Consider the following 25,041-nt stretch of genomic DNA (forward strand, 5'->3'; position numbering starts at 1 on the left):
TCTCTGTTTTATCCTATTTCCATTCTGCAGGTTATATTCATTACATTTCTGGATTTATGCTAAAATCAACTGACAGTTAAAGATAATAACTATGCACCGGAATTGCAGCAATTTTTAAAACAGTCCTCAACCACCTCTCATGCTATAACTGAACTGCTATAAGCAAAGCAAATGCTGAAACCTGATATACACTAAAATAAATTGAAACCTTCCTTCAATTTGGGAAGTGTTAATTCATGTTAAATATCTTAGTTGTTGCATACTGAATTCAAACTTAATGTTTTGAGTTTATGTCTTTTCAAAAAGCAACTGTAGTTCGATGAGGGCTTTTAAACTAGGAATCCATGATTAAGTTTTGAATGATTCATCAAAAATAATTCCAGTTTAAAGTGCATTTATAGATGTCTAAAGTCTGTAAACTTACAAAATCCCAGGTTGCAAAACATATATTTACTTTATGCAAGGTGTTATATCTCAATTAACACTAATATTGTTCCTAAGAAATGGTGTGTTAATAAACAGATGTTAAATAAAAATCACTTTTCCCATAACAAACCACATAATAACATGGGTTATACTTAATGTAAAAATTTCAAGTTAAGAATATCTATTGGCTGCCAATGACTTAATTGGACTAAAAATGCTCTACAATATTATTCAGTCTTACGAACTTACCTCTCCCTCATTGCTTCCTGTTATTGATTCCCTGCTTGATGCCCTGCTCACTTCCTCCCCAACCCCCTCAGTCTGTTTCTCCCACTTGTCACCCTTTTGGTTGCTCTATCTCTCAATCTTCTCACTGTGAGCAAGGAGCAGCAATAGGGAAGTAGTGATGGCTGAGGAAGATGGATGTCAAATAGGAGATGTATGGCAAAAGGAAAAGAGGAACAAATGAAGTGGAGACAGAGTGAATGAACTAGGTGGTGAGCAGGCAAGGGAAACGCTGAATGTGAGTTGGGAGACCTGTCATTGAGAAAGGTTGTTTGGGGTGGGGGTGAGGGGGTTGCTCAGGAAAGTGGCAAGAAAAGCAGCAATGTGTTTCAAAACACGGGTTGAGCAGAAGTGAAAATGCAGATCAGATCAATGTAAGCACATGCAAAGTAACCACACCAAAAGATCTGCACTATTAGAAATTGCTTTCAACGGGGATAACTGTACAACTATTTCAATAGAAGCAAGATAAATTATAAAGTAGAACATTTGTTGCAAATTTACATAAAATGTCAAAAATGTGCAATTTAAAAAAAATTAATCAGCACTTTAAAACAAGAATACTGACAGAGTGATGGTACAGAACTTTCTTCAAGTAAGGGCTGATGCAATCTGAGAAGGTAAAGATTAAACTTCTATCTATCTGGAAACAGGGTATATTTCAACCACAATGTGTAATGTATCTACAACTATTGTCAAATGAATCTTAGAAACTCTTCAAGATAGAGCTATTTAATTGTAAAGCATGAAATATACAACAATGGGCAACTTCAAATAATACTAAACAACTAGTAAGTATTAAAGCAGAAATAAAATCCACAACTATCACTGACAAAAGCTTGTAATCTCATCCTACATAGTGATGTAGAAAGTTGCTAAAACAAAAATTATGTATAATTGCTGAGAAGATGATGATGCCATCTGCCATTAAAATTGTAGACTAAATGCTTGGATACAGAAAGGCCAAAGAACTGGTTAAACAAAACTGATATCAAATGACAACTGCTTTGTGATCTAAATGAATTCAGACATTTTTAAAACATCCTATTTCTCAACTACATTTGGAATGTGTGTAGTAAGGAAATAGAACACGATTTTTTGATTTGCAAAGGGCTCAAGGTAAAGTCAGATGATACTTTCACATAGTTATATTACATAACTTTAGCAAAAGTCAGCTAAAACTATTGCATCATGGTTTGCACTTTTTGGAACAGCAGTTACAATCAAAAAGTATTCTGGCGCCATGCAAAATATAAAAGCAACTGCAACCCATTATATTTGAAATGGTTGGTGTTTATGCTGAGAAGCACATGCTCATTGTTAAATGCAAAAATGCACTTTGGTAAGATATTGTGCCCTGAATACAATTCTTTACGCAAGTATACAAATATGAGATTACTATTTTACATGCTTACCTGTATATTTCAGGGAAAGAGGTATGTACTTTCTTCACTGATAAGAAACCAGCACTGGGTGACATACTAAAATAATACTATGTTCAGTTCATTCCACTTGGATACCTTGTGGACATTTTGAATGAAACAAGTAAACTGAATAAAATTATGCAAGTTAAGAGGCCTTTTTTGCCCAATGTGGATTAATGCATGCACTCAAAAGCAACACATATACATCCCTACACACTTTTCGGCACAGATCATTTATGTCAGCTTAAAAAAAAATCTGCATTTATTTTCAGCCCTTCCTAGCCTATATAGACTTTTTAAGCATATTTCTTATTTGTCTATCTGAATCAAAAAAAATTTTAAGTAGTCTTTCAGTTTAATTAGCTCAATTACACACTTTTTTGCTCTTTGGTGTTAGAATATCTTAAAATATGAACATTTCCTTTTTTCCCTTTACCTAACCAAAAATCAACACTCCCATGATTTTCCTGGAGCTGCTTTGTGGTTGTCTGTGTTAAATTGGATAGCTTCTGTTCAACATCTCTTCCAGTCAGAACAAGAGATTGAAATGATGAGCATGGTAAATCACAAATACGATCTAATTCCAGCTATGTGCATTACAGTGACACTCCCATTTGCTGTGTTTGTGTAATTTTGTCAAAGAGACAACTCCATGGAGCTGATTGTGATATGCACCAAGCATTTAGGACATCAAATCAACATGCTTTGTCTACTCATCAGAAACAAAATACTACAAATACTCAAATTTTAGTAAATACACAGAATGCATCATAGCTCGGAAGACAGGTTGTCATCCCTTCATAATTTAACATTCTCTTTATCTTGGTCAATAAGGCATGGAAAGTTCCTAAGAAAGGTCCATCTGCTGCTGATGGTTTGGAAACAATAACATTTTGAAGCATTAGCAAACACTATTAAAAAGTCCATAGAAAAGGAGTTTACACATTGAGACATCAGGATATCATGTTCGTGTCACAACATGTACTTTAAGACTCCGACAGAGTACATAAGGTAGGCTGATTTCTTTTCTTTCAAATGTAGTCAACTTTATTTGAGGTGGCCCAATTAGCCCTGGCTAAAAGGGGAGTGTGTGTCAAAATGGAAATCAGCTACACCTCCTTTCCCTGTTTGAAGTGTAAATGTACACGGCTGAAAATGTGTTGCTGGAAAAGAGCAGGAGGTCAGGCAGCATCCAAGGAACAGGAGAATCGACGTTTCGGGCATCAGCCCTTCTTCAGGAATGTACACAGCAACAAGATTAAATGGAGTGTGATCCCTTCTATAGGAAAATGACTCCTTGACAGACAGCATCCAAATTTTCAAACAAATGTTCGTGGTAAGGCACTGGAAGGCTCCAGCTACCTGTAACCCAGCAAAACTCGGAACCTTTTTCATAGAAGAAAAAGAGATGGAGGCAAAACGTGGCTGTTGAGATTGAAGAGGATTAAATATATTCTAGCTATATTTGTTGCATGCTGAGTTTGCCAATTTTCATTTTTAAAGAAGCTCTCAAAGATAGAGCTTAAATTACTTGTTCTTTGATCAGGAAACAATTCACACTGATGTAGATATTGGTATAGATATTCCAAATGGGATTTTTAAACTGTTGCAATTGAATATACAGTTAATATTCTTCAACAGAAGGACACTGATGGTACCTTCACAGCGCATTTACTGAACAATAACTTGTTGACCATTGTTCAGTTTGCCAGAGGCGCCCAGTGCCAATCATTTTTACTGATATGTTCTAAACATGGATGAAAGCGCAGAGTTGACAGAGCCAGAACCTTTTTGTCATATTAATTAGTCCCAGTGAAACTGAAGTCAATGAACATCAACAGCAATGTTTGAAGTAATACTTTGAACAAAGGAAGATAAATTTGGTCATTGGAGGTCAGTTATTTCAGTCCCAGGACATTGCTGCAGGAGTCCCTCAGGGTACTGTTCTCGAATTAACCACCTTTAGCAGTTCTATCAATAACCGTCCAATACTGTCTTAAAGTCAAAAGTGGAGACATTCGCTGATGATTGTGCAGTGGTTTAGTATTATTTGCAATTCTGCAGATACTGAAGCAGTTCATGTCCATATACTGCAAGCCCTGAGTAACATTCAGGCTTGGGTTGATGAGTGGAAAGTAACAATCTCAAGACAAGTGCAAGACAGTGATCATTTCCAATAAATAATCTAACTTTAGGATTTCTTTAGAAACTAGTAACTTTAAGAAAATAAATTCAATCTTCTAGCTGGTAGTTGAAAGGATGACTCAGGAACAATTTATATTTTCAGACTTTTACAGTAGCGACAGACTAAAAACTATTTTTGCAAGCAATCATGTGAAGAACTTCAGTTCATCCAAATTTATCCTATCCTCCCAAGTTCAGTTCACCAATCAGCAGCAGTTACTGACCTAGATTGCCAATCTTTTAACACCTTCAACTTTAAACATATCATCATCCCTACTTTATCATCTTTTCATTGCCTCTTCCTCTAAGCCATACTCTGCCAGTTTAAAAAAAAAGGGACCTGGAGATCCAGATCCTGTCAGCAATAATCCAAAGCGAGAGCACCTTGAGAGCTCTAACAATAGTTATCAAGCCATCATGTCAATACCAAAAGGAGAACAAAACTGATACCCTCACAAGGCTCAGGAACTTGAAAGCAAACCTCTATCCAACAAAGGTATACCCTCTCACAAAATTGACCTTTAATTAAAAGAAGTAGGAAATGAAACATGCCAAATGAAAAACTCTTATTAATACAGCTACCATCTACTCACCTGTCAAGAATGCTTGAATCATGTGCAACAACAAAATCTGAGAAAATCTTTCACAATGCATATCAAAATAAAGATGTACTTAGTACCATATTATGAGCCAAAGATTAAAGTGTTTGGATGAAACACTAATGAAGCCTGACATACTAAATCGAGCAGGAGGAAAATGCCAGTAGTTAATATTAGGAGAAAAGAAGACAACAACATGGCGCTCAAAATAAAAAATTATAAGTATCAGCAACTAACACTAGAAATGGTGGAACTGACTGAAGGCATTGCAGTCAAGTACTTTGACTTTTATAATTGGAGGCCAGAAGGAAATGGCTTAAAAAGAATCCAACCTTTACAAACTTTGAGAATCAGGAAGTACAAGACTTTTCAACAAATCTTTGCAGCTCTTGCTAGTCAGGTTTACAGCCATTTTCAATACAGAATTCACAATCTGATATAAAACTTACGATCTGATTATATCACCGGTGCTTTAGTGATATTTTTACTGAAACTCTGAAGACTGACACAGTTGGTGATAGCTAGATCCACTATAGCAAACACCTAGAGAAACCTGGTGAGACACAATAGGCTGGATAGTTAAATTTTTACCTGGATTCCTTGAGACAAAGTGCCCTCATTTGGGACCTGCATGCATTCCTTGGGACTATCCTGCCATGACCATTCTTCTCCTCCCTCAGGCAGTCATTGACTCTGCATCAACCGCTCCTATTTCCCCAGAATTTGATGTATGTATGGAACAATAACATCATGTCCTGGACTACATCTGGCTCCAGTCTCAATTCCCACTCTGTTTTCAGGCAGAAGATAGATGTCCCACCAGATTACCCAGGAGCTATTACACAATTATCAATCAACAAACTTGAAGTGGGTGGAACTTGTCTATGACTGTTAACTTCAGGCAATTGCACACTCAAAACAGTGGAAACATTGTGCAGAATTTCAATATAACTATGGATTAAGAGTGTAATTGCACTATTTTCTCAAAGAAACTCAGGAGTAACTGATTCGTAGATAGAGAAAAACTACTCCATGCTCGAAAAAAGTAACACAAACAAGAGGGCATAGATTTAAAGTCATCTCCAAAAGAAGCAAGGGTGAAGTGAGAAAAAAACCTTTTTCATTCAGCGAGTACTTAGGATATGGAATGCACTGCCTGGAAATGTGGAGGAGGCAGATTCAATCGAGGCAGTCAATAGGGCATTGGATGATTGTTTGGATAAAAGTATTGTGTAAAGGTATAGGGAAAATGGAGGATATTAGCACCAGGTAATGATGCTCAATTAACAAGTCAATGCAGGCACAATGGGCAAAATAACCCTGTTCTACCATAACATTTCTGTGGACACTAGTTTTATGCGAAAATATCACTGTACAAATTTCCACAATTGCATGAAATATCTGCTCAGACTTTGAGCATATTCACATTTGACTATCCTTTGTGAGGTGAATTTTTTATGCTAATGATGTGGTAGCATAAATTTCAGTATTTTAGATGCAGAATGGCCTAAAGTTAAATAATCTTGGCATAACTAAAATATTTGGATTTTTACAATGATTTTCTTTGCTATTTCTCTTACTGAGACTGGCACTTCAACAAAAGCAGTCAGTCAGTTCTAGTGTACCTGAAATGTTTCAAAGTCCGCCACATTTTTCAATCATTCCACAGGATGATGCAACCAGAATGATCTTCCCAGTGGACATGTTCCTGTTCTGAATAATAATGGGAAAACTGTGACTTCAAGAGTGAGACAATATGCCAAAAGACAACAGAAAATCACTGGTTAAACCTACAGATGGTGGGGCTTTACTACTTGTTTTCTACAAGTTTCTAGATTTAGGAACAGGCATAGGAAGTCTGCAGGCAATCTTAGCATAAGATCTGTGCAGAAACAGGCATAAGTTTTCAATTAGGCTGGATGTTAGCTCAAGTGACCCACCCGCAGTTTGGAGTGGGAAGGAGTTTACCAGAGCACAAATTATCTCAGAGTGGGATTTTTCTACGTGTACAATGTTAAAGATTTAAAAGGATAAGATAGTGTGGAAAGTTGATGCTGAGGTAGTAGATCAACCAGGATTCAGTTGATCAGGCTTTTAGTTGTTGAACAGTCTACTCCTGCTTCTATAATTCCTATATGACATCACCAATTGATTCCCTCATGCAGAAGTCAGCCAGATTGACTAGACTGACTTCCTTTCTTGGAGGGTGCAGTCCAAAGGACCAGGGTAAGTGTACTCCAGGGGTTCAGAAGAGTTTTGGGGGGGGGGGGGGGGGGGGGGAGGGGAAATTGAAGGCCTTGTGTGGGAAATCTCAAGCTTTTTAGGGAAGGGTCTAGCAGAGGCAGATTGTCCAGGCAGGGATGATTGCTCTTACAGGTGGGGAGAAAGACACAACTCCAATCTAAAAGTACTTGTTTGGATTTAGCTGCCGAGTTACCTAGTCATTTGATGCCAAATTAGTGAATACAAATAAGGATCGTGCATTCAATAATATTTAAAGTGCCAAGCCATCTTCTGATAGTAGGCTCATCACTGGCCTAGATGCAGTTCTGTCAAGACTGGAAATGCAAGGGTTGGCAATTCAGATTTTGAACATTTTAGCTTCATGATGAAAGCTGGCCTTTTTTGAGACTGGAATCTAAAGTTTCACCACCATGTGAAAATCAAAGTTATTAGGTACATTTCAAAAAGTTCAGATTTCAGAATCTGACTTTGGGACACAAAAACAAATAATCCTCATTTTCTCAAATTGTATTTGGTTTAGCAAATGGAGGCAAAACTTAGCATCAGACCCAATTAAATGTGTAACTCCCTTTAAATGTTCAAAAGTACCCCCAAAAATTAACCAAATATAGTTTGTACATCACGTTAGCATTTGTTTCAGATTTCCAGCATCCATAGTGTTTTGCCTTTACTTTAGCCAGCCAGCTGTTTAAAATCCTTTTGAATCTAACTAATTTCAGACACACCACATATATAAAACCATACCAAAAATATTCACAATTATGATAATCACATTTTTAAAAATTACACTAAAACACAATTTTTCGGGCCTGTACCTTTTCACAGACTTTATAACAGTGATCTCAAAACTTCAGTTCTGCTCATTCTGACCACTAATTTAGAAGGCCTTTTCTGGGTTTGAACAGTACATCAAGTATTTGCCTGTATCATTCCATTCCTGCAGCATGATATTACCTCGATCAAAGCTTAATTTTTTTTCCTTAAAACATTTCATTTTCATTCCACCTCCAATTTTGCACCACTTTGTAATCTGAGATTTGGAAAAAAATCTGCCTCTTGTTGTTGACTTTTCTTTTTGCTGTAAAGTTTCACTTCTTAGAACACTGTGCACCAAGTGGAGAGCTATGTACATAGGAAAGGATCGCATTATGTAGGAAACTAGCTCGCTGCGCTTCATCTTCTTTCATTCGCACAATTTCATTCTCTTTCAATCGGACTTTTTCCAATAAAGAGCTAATTTCACTCTCTTTATCCAACATGGTATCTCGGTGATTACTTGACTGTACTGAAATGAAAGAGGAGAATTTTATTTTCAATTCAGTTATGGGCTTGGAACTTATTAAACAAAATAGTATTCGGAGTGAACTAAAGTAAGCAATTATAGCTTACAGACATTTCAGTCCCAAATTAGGCTTCTCTTTTTCGATACTGATAAGATTTTAATGATTTTTTTCATTTCTATTCTCAGTCCTACTTGGTAATAACAAAAGTATAATGTCATAGATAAACTGACTATCAGCCAGCTGCACCATTTCTGCTAACTGCAGTATTTTTTTGTTATCAGACATCAAGGATTTACTCATGTTAAAATTAACCCAATACATTAAAATATTTGAAAACAAAACATATGCTCTACACATTGCTTTTGATTTGGGCAAGTAATCAATATACTCTTATCGTATTTAAGAGTTTAACATTAATAGCTGACAAGAGAATATTTTTGACAGGTTTCATAGTTAAGCAAGTACTTCCTGCTTGCATACCTTTCAGTTGTCTTTCTAAAGCTGAAATCTTCTCTTTGAGTCCTTCTTGTGCTATTCGTTCTGCTTGCAGATGACCAATTTGCTCCTGGAGTTCTACTCGTACATTGTTCACCTCTGCAACTTTCTCTTGGTCCTTACCAGATAGTTCCTGAACATGGAATTTTCAGTGTTAGAATTTTATAACACTTGCACCATATTTCAAACAAGTTTATTCTCAGTAATTTCACTAAAGTGAACATAAAGTTTGCACAGCATATTCTCCAGACATCATTAGGGCCAGAAAATTCTATTAAGGCCATATTGATTTAGCATAAAAATGGTTAAGTAGTGGATAATAGACTGTGCAGATAACAAATTCCAGGTCAGATCACTAAGCATGCATAACTGCTTCCCCGCCAAAACTCCAGAAAGATATGCAGTTAAGGCAGACCTTTACAAAAAATATATTCTTTCATGAGATGTGGACACTGCTGGATTGGTCAGCATTTATTGCCTACAGGGCACTTACGAGTCAACCACATTGCTATGCATCTGAAATCACAAGTGGACATAGAACATAGAAAAATACAGCGCAGTACAGGCCCTTCAGCCCTCGATGTTGCGCCGACCGAAGCCTACCTAACCTACACTAGCCCAGTAACCTCCATATGCTTATCCAATGCCCGCTTAAATGACCATAAAGAGGGAGAGTCCACCACTGCTACTGGCAGGGCATTCCATGAACTCACAACCCGCTGAGTAAAAAAATCTACCCCGAACATCTGTCCTATACCTACCACCCCTTAATTTACAGCTGTGTCCCCTAGTAACAGCTGACTCCATACGCGGAAAAAGGTCTCACTGGACCAGGTAAGCATGGCAGATTTCCTTCCCTAAAACAACATTGCAACCCCGTTGATTCACCAACAATTGACAGTGGTTATGCGGCCACTGATAGACAAGCTTTTTATTGAATTATAATTTCACAATCTGGCATTGATGGGATTAAAACCTACTGTCACAAGGAGTCTGGATTACTAGGCCAATGACATTGACACGATGCTGCTGCCTCCGCTTGCAACCATTTCCATCCATGAGGCCAATTCCGAAAGTCACAGACTTATAGTATGGAAACAGACCCTTCAGTCCATTACTGAATAGTTTCTTCTGTTAAAGAATTTTGCATTGCACATTTAAAATTTAGAAAGACGTGTGATTCACTACTTGTTTAAATAGGCTAGTCCCCATATCCATCACCCCTTATGTGAGCCAAATTTTAAAATATGTCCCTTTTCCTAAAGCTTGAAATTGTCTACATCTCCCATAGTTTGGGTTTTATTTAAAGGTGTTCTAGTAGAAAGTGAGGACTGCAGATGCTGGCGATCAGAGCTGAAAATGTGTTGCTGGAAAAGTGCAGCAGGTCAGGCAGCATCCAAGGAGCAGGAGAATCGACATTTCGTGCATGAGCCCTTCTTCAGGAATGAGGAAAGTGTGCCAGGCAAGCTAAGATAAAAGGTAGGGAGGAGGGACTTGGGGGAGGGGCATTGGAAATGCGATAGGTGGAAGGAGGTTAAGGTGGGGGTGATAGGCCAGAGTGGGAGTGGGGGTGGAGAAGTCAGGAAGAAGATTGCAGGTTAGGAAGGTGGTGCTGAGTACGAGGGTTGGGACTGAGACAAGGTGGGGGAGGGGAAATGAGGAAACTGGAGAAATCTGAGTTCATCCCTTGTGGTTGGAGGGTTCCTAGGCGGAAGATGAGGCGCTCTTCCTCTAGCCGTCGTGTTGCTATGGTCTGGCGATGGAGGAGTCCGAGGACCTGCATGTCCTTGGTGGAGTGGGAGGGGAGTTGAAGTGTTGAGCCACGGGGTGGTTGGTCCGGGTGTCCCAGAGGTGTTCTCTGAAACGTTCCGCAAGTAAGCGGCCTGTCTCCCCAATATAGAGGAGGCTACATCGGGTGCAGCGGATGCAGTAAATGATGTGTGTGGAGGTGCAGGTGAATTTGTGGCGGATATGGAAGGATCCCCTGGGCCTTGGAGGGAAGTAAGGGGGGAGGTGTGGGCGCAAGTTTTGCATTTCTTGTAGTTGCAGGGGAAGATGCCGGGAGTGGAGGTTGGGTTGGTGGGGGGTGTGGACCTGACGAGGGAGTCACGGAGGGAGTGGTCCTTTCGGAACGCTGATAGGGAAGGGGAGGGAAATATATCCCTGGTGGTGGGGTCTGTTTGGAGGTGGCGGAAATGACAACGGATGATACGATGTAGATGGAGGTTGGTGGGGTGGTAGGTGAGGACCAGTGGGGTTCTGTCCTGGCGTTTGGAGGGGCGGGGCTCAAGGGCGGAAGAGCGGAAAGTGGAGGAGATGCGGTGGAGAGCATCGTCGATCACATCGATCCCAAAATCCACAAACCTGACTGCCCCGGCCGACCCATTGTCTCAGCCTGTTCCTGCCCCACCGAACTCATCTCTACATACCTCGACATGGTCCTGTCCCCCTTAGTCCAAGAACTCCCCACCTACGTTCAGGACACCACCCACGCCCTCCACCTCCCCCCTTTTTCGCTTCCCCGGTCCCCGACGCCTTATCTTCACCACGGACATCCAGTCCCTGTGCACCTCCATCCCCCATCACGAAGGACTCAAAGCCTTCTGCTTCTTCCTTTCCCGCCGTACCAACCAGTACCCTTCCACTGACACCCTCCTTCGACTGACTGAACTGGTCCTCACTCTGAACAAATTCTCTTTCCAATCATCCCACTTTCTCCAAACCAAAGGAGTAGCCATGGGCACCCGCATGGGCCCCAGCTATGCCTGCCTCTTCGTAGGATATGTGGAACAGTCTATCTTCCGCAGCTACACTGGCACCACCCCCCACCTTTTCCTCCGCTACATCGATCACTGTATCGGAGCTGCCTCATGCTCCCATGAGGAGGTTGAACAGTTCATCCACTTTACCAACACCTTCCACCCTGACCTCAGATCTACCTGGACCGTCTCAGACTTCTCCCTCCCCTTCCTAGACCTCTCCATTTCTATCTCGGGCGACTGAATCAACATGGACATTCACTATAAACCGACCGACTCCCACAGCTCCCACTGCTCCCACCCTGCCCCCTGTAAAAACGCCATCCCATATTCCCAATTCCTTCGTCTCCGCCGCATCTGCTCCCAGGAAGACCAGTTCCAATACCGAACAACCCAGATGGCCTCCTTCTTCAAAGACCGCAATCTTCCCCCCAGACATAATCGACGATGCTCTCCACTGCATCTCCTCCACTTCCCCCTCCTCCGCCCTTGAGCCCCGCCCCTCCAATCGCCACCAGGACAGAACCCCACTTGTCCTCACCTACCACCCCACCAACCTCCATATACATCGTATCATCTGTCATCATTTCCGCCACCTCCAAACGGACCCCACCACCAGGGATATATTTCCCTCCCCTCCCCTATCAGTGTTCTGACAAGACCACTTCCTCCGTGACTCCCTCGTCAGGTCCACACCCCCACCAGCCCAACCTCCACTCCCGGCACCTTCCCCTGCAACCGCAAGAAATGCAAAACTTGCGCCTACGCCTCCCCCTTCCCTCCAAGGCCCCAAGGGATCCTTCCATATCCGCCACAAATTCACCCGCACCTCCACACACATCATCTACTGCATCCGCTGCACCCGATGTAGCCTCCTCTATATTGGGGAGACAGGCCGCCTACTTGCGGAACGTTTCAGAGAACACCTCTGGGACACCCGGACCAACCAACCCAACCACCCCGTGGCTCAACACTTCAACTCCCCCTCCCACTCCACCAAGGACATGCAGGTCCTTGGACTCCTCCATCGCCAGACCATAGCAACACGATGGCTAGAGGAAGAGCGCCCCATCTTCCGCCTAGGAACCCTCCAACCACAAGGGATGAACTCAGATTTTTCCAGTTTCCTCATTTCCCCTCCCCCCACCTTGTCTCAGTCTCAACCCTCATACTCAGCACCACCTTCGAAACCTGCAATCTTCTTCCTGACCTCTCTGCCCCACCCCCACTCCGGCCTCTCACGCTCATGTTAACCTCCATCCACCTATCGCATTTCCAACGCCCCTCCCTCAAGTCCCTCCTCCCTACCTTTTATCTTAGCCTGCTTGGCACACTTTCCTCATTCCTGAAGAAGGGCTCATGCCCGAAACATCGATTCTCCTGCTCCTTGGATGCTGCCTGACCTGCTGCGTTTTCCAGCAACACATTTTCAGCTTTTATTTAAAGGTGTACTGGAATTCAGCTTGTCAAATCCCTTGAGAATCTTAAATACCTAAATAAGATCACCTCTAAATTATGCTAACTGTTCAATATGTTAGAACTCTCACTGACTTTCCATTCTTTTTATTTTATTCTTTCATCTATTTTGAATTATGAGCTGGAAATGACTGATGGATTTCGGGACAGCTTGAATTTCAAAACAGAACAATTTGTTTGTGAGTCTAGGCCTGGAGGCTAGTTGCAGTCTGAGCCTTGATTATAAGATTCTAACAGAAACAGCAATCCTTGGAAAGAGCTTGGTGTTTGAACAGATAGCAGAAGTTGGTTATTAACAAGGAATAGTACCTGGGAGTTTGCTCCAGCAAGTCTGAAGGGGACCCTATGTTCAAGCAGATGGCTGTTGTTGAATGGCGACTGAGGCCTCGGAGAGAGTCGGTTAGTCTATCAGGGCGGAACCAGAGTTAATGTTGTTTTCTTTGAACTACATTACCGGAGAGATAGTCCTGGAATGTTGCTGAGACAGCATGAAGATATGAAAGCTCCCTGCCCAACCTAATACATCAGCTTCTATAAACCCAAAGGGTAGAAAGCTGATTTGGAAGATTTGCTGCCTTTGCCGGGTGAACTGAGGAGGAGACACCCTGATCAATATTTCTGGAAAACATTAAGGAGTCCACAGTTATGCCACAATGTGAAACAACACATTGTGAAAGCCATTTTAAGTGATCTGGCCAGTCTTGTTATTTTCTTGTATAAATCCCGTAAGTGTGTTTGTTGCCTGTCTGCCTTGTGTGTGAATGGGGCTGAAAACAAATTTTGGGGGTTTAAAGCACAGTCATTAATCTGCTTACTGCGCTGATTATTTTTTTTCTCTGCTAATGTTAATCGTTAATTTGTATTTAAGAAATTGTTAAGTTTTTTGCTTAGGATACAAAACTAGTGTCTGAAAACGAATTATTCCCAAAGTCTTGGATTTAGTACTCAAAACTCTGGCTAGGAACCATCGAAGTGACTATATGGGTATTTGATGGTTTAGTTTTATAGTGTTTTGCACAGAGGTAGAAAGGCAGCTTTGGTTCAACTGTCTGTCTCTGTGCTGTAACAAATACAAGACTTTCCAATTTCAGTGCTTTCTTATCACAACACAGGTGTCAAGACCCATTCCTTGTTGGAGTTATTCTTCTCTGTCCGTTCTTGAAGGATAGCATGTGTTTTCTCAGTTTTTAATTGACGCATTACAGAGATAGTTTAAATGATTCTTCCCACTTTTTGATTATTTCCTTTTTTTAATTTTGTATCTAGCTTCATGGCTAATTTGGTTCAATTTCTTGTATGCCTACCTTGGAGTCAAGAAGGTTGTAGCATTAATTGCCAACACCAATTAGCAAATGTTCGAGGATGACACCAAATACTGTACTGAAAGAATGCTGCATTGCTGGAGGGGCTTTCAGATCAGACACTAAACTTAAGCTGCATCTTCCTACTCTTTGAAGAACACGGAGCTTTCCCTATGTTCTCGACTGTAGTTAACACAAACTAAAGCCACAAAAACCAAATTGTCTGACTAAGCATTCCTGCATTTATTTGCTGTTTGCTATGCATAAGTTGGTTGCACCAGCTGTTCATTAAACAGGATATCTGAAACTTCAAAAACAAAAGTAGGCACTAGTTTATAGATCCCTTTGTAGTGATTTGTTCTGTAATAACTTGCTATGTAAATGAAAATTCTTTACATGAAAACAATAATGGGCTGAGAATTGTTCTCCAATATACTAATCATTTATTATTCTTCATGTGAATCAATCATTTATTCACAAATTTTGTTTCTCACTCAATCCACTCATACCTTGTAATCTACACATGGTGTTACAATGAAACAGTCCACATTTTTATTTGTGGTCTCCACAGACAGTTCTAGTATTACGTACCTTCCAGTAGTGGTAGAAAACAGATACTGCAGAATTTCAATTAGTATTCAATCCCTGCATACACTATGGTGAATATGAAAAGAAACTAGAGACAAAAATAGGATTTTTGACCAAAGGAACCTCAATGCTAATAATTCTCTCAAATGGTCTGTCATGATATTTTGACTATCCGCAATATTTTTCTGATACCTAATTTGGTACATAATTTCAAGCTAAAGTACATTTTTGGCCAATACTGTTACATGTCTACCTTTCAGTAATTTTCATTTTACTGCTTTCTGGGCTTGTTTTGATGTACCACCTTAAGAGGAAATCTAGTAAATTATACTGACTTGTATTGAAAAGGTAAACTTAACTGTTTCTTCCTATACTGCTTTCTAAGCTTTCCTCATAAATCAACAGGTAGTTGCAGAGTTACCACCTAAATATTTAGTAGGACTAAAACATCCTACAAATGGCTCATATAGTTAAAAATCTAACACTTGGAAAAAAAATTGAAACTTAAACCAATTCAAGATGGAGAATGGGAAAACATTGTGGCTATGAGAGCTGCTTTTTGGGGGGATATTTTAGGTGTTGGAGGTGATTTCCTTGAATTCCAGGAGAAATAATTACTGTTTTATAAACTATTACATTGTTTTGGAACTTTGGGGAAAAATATTCAAACCAACAATACTTTAAAAAAGGAGAAAGAGAACAAAGGCAGCGACCACGTGGTCAGTGAGAGAAAGATAAGAAATCTACACTGCTGTCTGGCACAGCAGTGAATCTGTACAGCTATTGCCTTTGCTGTTTGACTTCAAGTATTTCTGGACATGAGAATATGTCTAAGAAAAATTAACTAACAGCGAAATTCACAGGTGACCTTGGAAAATTTGTTAATCACTGACCTTGTTAATCATTGACAAACATATAAATTTAGACCCATTTACCCCATTTACTCTTGGAAAAAGAACCGGAAGAGATATCACCTACCACAACAGACCAAGGCACATAAATAGCAAGCGGGACAGAACACCAGTGCTTCATTGGAGGCTCACTGATGATGTTACCTAGCATTGTGATGAAATGTCTGAGAACAAATCTACCAGCTCAGCAAGCAAACTGACAATCTGATCCACAACCTGAGCTACAAATCTTCTGTAGGTTTGCATGCATTTATTTCAATGCAAGATGCCTAACAGGGAAGGCAGATGAACTCACGGCATGGTTAGGAACATGGAACGTGGATATCGTAGCAATTACAGAGAGGTGGCTCAGGGATGGACAGGACTTGCAGCTTAATGTTCCAGGATACAAATGCTTTAGGAAAGATAGAAGGGAATGCAAGAGAGGAAGGGGGAGTGGTGCTTTTGATAAAGGATAACATTACTGCTGTACTTAGGAGGACATGCCTGGAAATATGTCCAGGGAAGTTATTTGGGTGGAACTAAGAAATAAGAAAGGGATGATTACCTTATCTGGATTGTGCTATTGACCACCTCTCCCCCCCAAATAGTCAGCAGGAAGTTGAGGAACAAACTTTTAAGGAGATCTCAGTTATCTGTGAGAGTAATAGGGTGGTAAAGGTCAGGGATTTTAACTTTACAAACATATGGGACTGCCATAGTAGTAAGGGTTTCGATGGAGAGGAATTTTGTTAAGTTTGTACAAGAAAATTTTCTGATTCAGTATGTGTATGTATCAACTAGAGAAGATGTAAAACTTGACTGACTGTTGGGAAATAAGGCAGGGCAAATGACTGGAGGTGTCAGTGGGGGAGCACTTTGGGGCCAGCGACCATAATTCTGTTAGTTTTAAAATAGTGATGGAAAAGAATTGACAGGATCTAAAAGTTAAATTTCTAAATTGGAGGAAGACCAGCTTTGACGATACGAGGCAAGAACTTTCAGAAGTTGATTGGGTGTGGATGTTCGCAGGTTAAGGGACAGCTGGAAAATGGGAAGCCTTCAAAAATGAAATAATGAGTATGCAGAGACTTGGTGTGAAAGGCAAGGCTGGCAGGTGTACAAAGGCAGTAGGAGTACACAAGAGGGAAATCAGGAGGGCAAAGAGGGGACATGAGATAGTTTTGGCAAATAGGGCCAAGGAGAACCCAAATGGTTTTTATAAATAAATGAAGGACAAAAGAGTAACTAGGGTGATAATGGGACCCAAAGATCAGCAAGACAGCCTATGTGTGGAACCACAGGAAATGGAGGAAGATACTAAACACAAGTGTTTACTGTGGAGAAGGACATGGAAGATGTGAGGAAATAGATGGTGACATCTTGAAAAATGTCCATGTTATTTAGGTAGTGGTGCTGGATGCCTTAAAACAAAAAGGTGGATAAATCCCCATGACCTGATCAGTGTGAGAAGCTAGGGAAGTGATTGCTGGACCCCTTGCTGAGATATTTGGAATATCAATAGTCATAGGTGAGGTGCCAGAAGACTGAAGGCTGGCTAATGTGGTGCCACTATTTCAGAAAGGCGGTAAGAAAAAGCCAGGGAACGATAGACCAGTGAGTTTGACATGGATGGTGGGATAGTTATTGGAGGGAATCCTGAAGGACAGGATTTACATGTATTTGGAAAGGTGATTAGGGAAAATCAACATGGCTTTGTGCGTGGGAAATCGTATCTCATTAACTTGATTCAGTTTTTTGAAGAATTAACAAAGAGAACGGATGAGAGCAGAGAACAAGGTAGGACTGATAAATTCAACTGCATTTATTTCAATGCAAGAGGCATAACAGGGAAGGCAGATAAACTTTAGGGCATGGTTAGGAACATGGGACTGGGATATCATAGCAATTTTAGAAATGTGGCTCAGGGATGAACAGGATTGGCAGCTTAATGTTCCAGGATACAAATGTTACAGGAATAATAGAAAGGGAGGCAATAGAGGAGGGGGAGTTGTGTTTTTGATAAGGGATAACATTACAGCTGTACTGAGGGAGGATATTCCTGGAAATACATCCAGGGAAGTTATTTGGGTGGAACTGAGAAATAAGAAAAGGGATGATTCACCTTATTGGAATTGTATTATAGAATCCCCTAATAGTCAGAGGGAAATTGAGAAACAAATTTGTAAGGAGATCTCAACTATCTGCAAGAATAATAGGGTGCTTAAGGTAGGGGAATTTAACTTTGCAAACATAGACTGGGACTGCCATAGTGTTAAGGGTTTAGATGGAGAGGACTTTGTTAAGTGTGTACAAGAAAATTTTCTGATTCAATATATAGATGTACCTACTACAGAAAGTGAAAAACTTGGACGTACTCTTGGGAAACAAGGCAGGGCAGGTGACTGAGGAGTCAGTCTGGAAGCACTTTGGGGCCAGCGACCATAATACCATTAGTTTTAAAAGTGATGGAAAAAGATAGGCCAGATCTAAAAGTTGAAGTTCTAATTTGAAGGAAGGCTAATTTTGACAGTATTAGAAAAGAACTTTCAAAAGCTGACTGGGGGCAGACGTTTGTAGGTAAAGGGACAGCTGGAAAATCAGAAGCCTTCAGAAAAGAGATAGAGAGTCCAGAGAAAGTATGTTCCTGTTAGGGTGAAAAGAAAGGCTGGTAGCTGTTGGGAATGCTGGCTGACAAAAGAAATTGATGGTTTGGTTAAGAAAAAGGAAGCATATGTCAGGTGTACACAAGATAGATCGAATGAATCCTCAGAAGCCTATAAAGGCAGTAGGAGTATACTTAAGGGGGAAATCAGGAGGGCAAAAAGGAGACGAGAGCTTTGGCAATTGAGTTAAGGAGAATCCAAAGGGTTTTCCAAATACATTAAGGAAAAAAAAGGGTAACTAGGGAGAGAATAGGGCCCCTCAAAGATCAGCAAGGCAACCTTTGTGTAGTGCCAAAGGAGATGGGGGAAGATACTAAACGAGTATTTTACTATGGAAAAGGACATGGTAGATATAGAATGGAGGGAAACAAAAGGTAACATCTTGAAAAATGTCTATGTTACAGAGGAGGAAATGCTGGATGTCTTGAAACACATAAAAGTGGATAAATCCCCAGGACCTGGTCAAGTGTACTCTAGAACTCTATGGGAAGCTAGGGAAGTGATTGCTGGGCCCTTTGCTGAGATATTTGTATCATCAATAGTCACAGGTGAGGTGGCGGAAGACTGGACGTTGGCTAACGTGGTGCCACTGTTTAAGAAGGGTGGTAAGGACAAGCCAGGGAACGATAGACCAGTGAGCCTGACCTCGGTGGTGAGCAAGTTGTTGGAGGGAATCCTGAGGGACAGGATGTACATGTATTTGGAAAGGCAAGGACTGATTAGGGATAGTCAGCATGGCTTTGTGCGTGGGAAATCATGTCTCACAAACTTGATTGAGTTTTTTAAAGAAGTAACAAAGAGGATTGATGAGGGCAGAGCGGTAGATGTGATATATATGGACTTCAGTCAGGCATTCGACAAGGGTTCCCTATGGGAGACTGGTTAGCAAGGTTAGATCTCATGGAATACAAGGAGAACTAGCAATTTGGATATAGAACTGGCACAAAGGTAGAAGACAGAGAGTGGTGAAGGGTTGTTTATCAGAGTGGAGGCTGTGACCAGTGGAGTACCACAAGGGTCGGTGCTGGGTCCTCTATTTTTCATCATTTATATAAATGATTTGGATGTGAGCATAAAAGGTATAGTTAGTAAGTTTGCAGATGACACCAAAATTGGAGGTGTAGTGGACAGCGAAGAAGGTTATCTCAGATTACAACAGGATCTTGATCAGGTGGGCCAATGGGCTGAGGAGTGGCAGATGGAGTTTAATTCAGACAAATGCAAAGTGCTGCATTTTGGGAAAGCAAATCTTAGCAGGACTATTGCACTTAATGGTAAGGTCCGAGGGAGCGTTGCTGAACAAAGAGACCTTGGAGTGCAGGTTCATAGTTCGTTGAAAGTGGAGTCTCCGAGGACAGTGAAGAAGTATGCTTTCCTTTATTGGTCACAGTATGGAGTACAGGAGTTGGGAGGTCATGTTGCGGCTGTACAGGACATTGCTTAGGCCACAGTTGGAATACTGCATGCAATTCTGGTCTCCTTCCTATCGGAAAGATGTTGTGAAACTTGAAAGGGTTCAGAAAAGATTTACAAGGATGTTACCAGGGTTGGAGGATTTGAGCTGTCGGGAGAAGTTGAATAGGCTGGGGCGGTTTTCCCTGGAGCTTCATAGGCTGAGGGGTGACCTTACAGAGGGGCATGGATAGGGTAAATAGACAAAGTCTCTTCCTGTGGTAGGGGAGTCCAGAACTGGAGGGCATTGGTTTAGGGTGAGAGGGGAAGATATAAAAGAGACCTAAGGGGCAACTTTTTCACGCAGAAGGTGGTACGTGAATGGAATGAGCTGCAAGAGGAAGTAGTGGAGGCTGGTACAATTGCAACATTTAAGAGGCATTTGGATGGGTATATGAATAGAAAGGGTTTGGAGGGATATTGGCCAGGTGCTGGCAGGTGGGACTAGATAGGATTGGGATATATGCTCCTCATGTATGGGTTGGATCGAAGGGTCTGGTTCCGTGCTGTACATCTCTATGACTATGAGATGGAACAATGGGCTGAGGAGTGGCAGATGGAGTTTAATTTAGATAAAGTGAGGTGCTGCATTTTCGAAATGCAAATCAGGGCAGGACTTACACACTTAATGGTGAGGTCATGGGGAGTGCTGCTTAACAAAGAGACCTGGAATGCAGGTTCATAGTTCCTTGAAAGTGGACTTTCAGGTAGGTAGGACAGTGAAGGAGGCATTTAGTATGCTTTTCTTTATTGGTCGGAGTATTGAGTACAGGAGTTGGGAGGTCATGTTGAGGCTGTACAGGACACTGGTTGGGCCTCTTTTGGAATATTTTGTGCAATTCTGGTCTCTTTCCTATAGGAAGGATGTTGCAAAATTTAAAAGGGTTCAGAAAAGATTTGCAAAGATGTTGCCAGGGTTGGATGGTTTGAGCTATAGGGCGAGACTGAATAGACTGGGGCTGTTTTCCCTGGAGCGTTGGATACTGAGGCATGACCTTACAGAGGATTATAAAATCATGAGAGGCATGGCTAGAGTAAACAGACAAGGTCTTTTCCCTGGGTTTGGAGAGTCCAGAACTAGAGGGTATAAGTTTACAGTGAGAGGGGAAAGATTTAAAAGGCATCTAATAGGCAATTTTTTCATGCAAAGGGTGGTACGTGTATGGAATAAGTTGCCAGAGGAAGTGGCGGAGGCTGGTACAATTACAACATTTAAAAGACACCTGGATGGGTACACGAAAGGAAGGGTTTAGAGGGATATAGGCAAGTACTGGCAAATGGGACGGGATTAATTTAGAATATCTGGTCAGCATGGACGAGTTGGAATGAAGGGTCTGTTCCTGTGCTGTAAATCACTATTTTATTATTTTTTAAAAAATCTTCCATTTGTCTACATCACATAAATGCTCTGGTATTAGTCACAAAAAGTAAAATCCAAAAATTACCATCAGATGCTAAGATTTTAGACAAACAAGTAAATAATTGCACAATTCTAATTCACCTGAGTGAGTTCTTCTATGCGGCGCTTTAAACCTTCAATTTCAAAAGTAAACTTGTTGTTCTTTGCTTGTAACTCATTGATGGTTTGTTTTTGCATCGTACATCGATTTTGGTATTCATCGCGTGACTGGCTAACAAGATGAAGTTTCTCCTCCAAGTGGACCAATCGATCTTGCTAAAGTAGAGAAGAAAAGCAGGAATAATTGGAGAAATAATACTGAATCGTAGTGTTAAGCACTTGAGTAACCTGCTCAAGGAAAGTGTGATCAGTCCAGAGTTTGTCAGGTTGACATGGTAATGCTCTTGAACTAATTTCAGTTTAGTTCTAATGAAAAACAGTCAATCTTTGTACACTGGGCACCAAAGTGCTAGTCATTGTTTTGTTCAAGACAGTAATGTGGTATTGAAGGAAGAAAGTATTGTTCACATCCTATCTAAACTTGCACACATGCTCAGAGATCTGAATCTGGGCAACTTTAATACTTATACAGTAGCAGTAGTTTAAAATCCGAAACACATGAAATGAAGCTTATATTGCAGTTGACTTTTACATTCCACTCATCCAAAATCTAATCAATGAAAATCTTCAGTTTATAGGTGCATGATGTAATGTATCAAAAAGTTCATGCAATCCATTTTTTAAAAGTGGTCTGGAATAGCCAATTAAAAGGAAAACATTGGACTTTCATGATGACATCAAATGGGAAGATGGATATGAGAAATAACAAGAATGGTGAAAAACTGTAGAACAATAGAGAACAAGGTAAGGAAAAAAGGATAGAAAGTTAGTTGATGCAATAGATGTTGCAAAATTTGAGGTAATTAATTTTGAAAATAAGAACCCAGAACATTCTTGATCCTATTTGCTGTTGTTTTCATGCTGATTTTGCAGATGGAAGTTACTCAAATCTCCTTTGCTTATGCCCAGAATGTGACTTTGGTGTGTTATAATGATTTCTATATTGACATCACAAAGGTCACTTGCTTTCTCTTCTTAGGAATAGTGGCATGGGCTGTCTCACAATATCTAAGCAGGTGATAGATATGCCCTTTAACTTCTCATTTGAATCATCTAGTGTAGCATGCCCTCAAGAAGCAACGTAAATCTTGCACACAATTTTTGTCAGACTGAAGTTGAAAGTATAAAACAAAATCTCTGTTTCCGCGCTGTATAGATCTATGACTCTATGAGGTGGGACTGAGGAGCTGGTGCTGCAGGAACTCAGTAGGTCTAGCAGCATTTGTACACAGAAACAGAGTTAATGTTTCAAGTCAGTATTGCATACTCTATTGTAGGAAAATTGTAAAAGTAATGATAAAAGTTGCACATTTGATTGTGAACAATGATGGTTTGCTACAGTTACAAAAGGGCTGGATAAGTTGAGGATTTGAGAAATGAAATAACAAAGATATGACTTGATTGTGAAAGGTTACAACCAAGTAAATGATGATTTTTCTCATTCGTTATTGGAATAGGAACAAGGGAGCAAATATTTATTGTAAACACATGAATAATCAAATAAAGGTTGTGAAAGGTGACATGTAACTTGGAGTTCATGTTTTTGGAAAATAAATACTTCATTGAGAATTGTTAGAAGCTATCACACAGAGAAGCAAATAGGCATCCAAACAAAGATTAAGAATAAGCAGCTGATTGGGATTGGGCTCTTACCACATTACTATGCTCCGACTGCAGAAGCAGTTATATATAAAACAAATCCTTCAATTCTAAAGCATGCTAATTCTGGTAATTTTGCCCATTTTAACATTGCAATTTTTGATTCATGTAAATGTAAATGTATAAGTGTTAGGATTAAGGCTAGCCACCCACAGGAAGTCTGCCTGAAAATTAAATTGAGGTAGATTCCATAATGATGTTTAAGGTGATTTGTGAAGCACTGAATGCAGTACATGGCTCACTAAACTAACATTCCCTTACTCTTTGGGAGTAGTTAGTCTGTTGAGAAGCCCAAATTGAGAAATGGGAAGGGGAAAATAGGCAATAAGAATAGAAAAAACAGACACAGCAAAATAGAAGAAAAAGTATGAAATTTGAAGAAGTCTGGAAGTTACTGCATGCCCTATGTTTGTATTTTTTTGTTACCTCCTCCAATCGAATTTGGTTCTTCATTTTTATCAGCTCTTCTTCAGCTAGTGCTCGATGAGTTACAGCAGATGCCTTTAGATGACTCAGCTCCTGTCACAGAACACACTTTAGAATGTTAAGTATAATTTCATGAAAAAATTTATAAAGTTACTAATTGTACTCATACAAATCTCTGTCTTGTACAACCCTCCTCATGATCCAACCCAAACTTTGGCTCTGCGATGTGGATTACACCTTTATCATCACAAAACAGAACAAAAAGAGGCAACCTACATCATCAACAACATCCTTACTGTCATTAATTTCACAAAAAAGGAGAACAACAATAGACTCCCATTCCTAGATGTCACAGTGGAATGAACAGTTAATGGAGAACTGCAGACCAGCGTCTACAGGAAAGCAACACAGACCAGATACTTAACTGTAGAAGCAATCATCCCAACACCCACAAACGGAGCTGCATCAATGTAATATTCAAGAGTTAACTTGCTCTGCTGACCTGCAGGAAATTGGATGTCCCGAGGCTAGGGTGTGATGCCTGATTTACAGATAGATTGTAAGAAATTACATTATCATCTCCTATTATTCAGAGCAATTTCCATGGCCATTTCCTTGCCATTCAAAAGCCTATTTATATTTTCATCTCCTATTCAGAAATCAATAAGAACATTACAGTTGGAATTTGACTATTCCCTGTAAAAAAAAAAATCACACTAGATCTGACCATTAAGGAATGATTTGCATTACATTGTTTCTGGAGACTGTTTGCTTTGTTCAGGGAGAGCTTCCCTGGACAGGCCTTGCAAGCATGACGAAGGATGTTCAGGGTTTCTCCAAAGCTTGTATTGTACTATGCTTAATAAAATTTTGCTTGTTCACGCAAGTTGGTGTTGCATCAAGTCTGTAAGAATCTCAGGGGAAAAAACTTAACATCAGGACATTATTTAAATGGGCTACATCACATTGCAGGAACTATGGGCAGCAGAAGAAAAATACCTGTGCAGCCTATTCAAGAACAACAGGTACCCAATAAACACAGTCCACCTATCCTTAAACAACAAGCCCAAGCAAGTAGACAGCATGCCCAGAAGCTCTAGCCACACTCCATACAAAGACATCTCGGAGGTGACTACTCCAGCCCCTTGGCATCATGGCAGCCCACAAAGCTACACTGGAGCAGCTACTGATGAACCTGAAGAACCCTACACAAACAACGAGCTAAACGAATGTCATTTACAAAATACCATACAAAGACTGTAACAGACACTACATCGGACAGACAGGCAGAAAACTAACCACCAGGACACACGAACATCAACCAGCCACCAAAAGACATGACCCAATATCACTAGTATCCTTACA

General features: G+C 40.4%; 1 protein-coding gene across 3 annotated transcripts in view; it reads right to left on the reverse strand.

Moving 5' to 3' along the window:
* lrrc45 (leucine rich repeat containing 45) overlaps window positions 1–25,041 on the reverse strand; it is a 90,825-nt gene that overhangs the window by 9,630 nt on the left and 56,154 nt on the right. For 2 of the 3 annotated variants that reach the window (XM_072558535.1, XM_072558537.1), the window contains 4 exons: window positions 23,677–23,769; window positions 21,574–21,747; window positions 8,926–9,073; window positions 1,428–8,447 (listed from right to left, as the gene is read on the reverse strand). In XM_072558535.1, coding sequence (XP_072414636.1) covers window positions 8,251–8,447; window positions 8,926–9,073; window positions 21,574–21,747; window positions 23,677–23,769 — 612 coding nt within the window. In that variant the 3' untranslated portion in view covers window positions 1,428–8,250. Of the gene's footprint in view, window positions 1–1,427; window positions 8,448–8,925; window positions 9,074–21,573; window positions 21,748–23,676; window positions 23,770–25,041 lie in introns of those variants that run through there. The other variant, XR_011954829.1, reaches the window with a different exon arrangement.

The sequence above is a fragment of the Chiloscyllium punctatum genome, chromosome 39 (genome assembly GCF_047496795.1).
Source record: "Chiloscyllium punctatum isolate Juve2018m chromosome 39, sChiPun1.3, whole genome shotgun sequence".
Classification (NCBI taxonomy): Eukaryota; Metazoa; Chordata; class Chondrichthyes; order Orectolobiformes; family Hemiscylliidae; genus Chiloscyllium; species Chiloscyllium punctatum.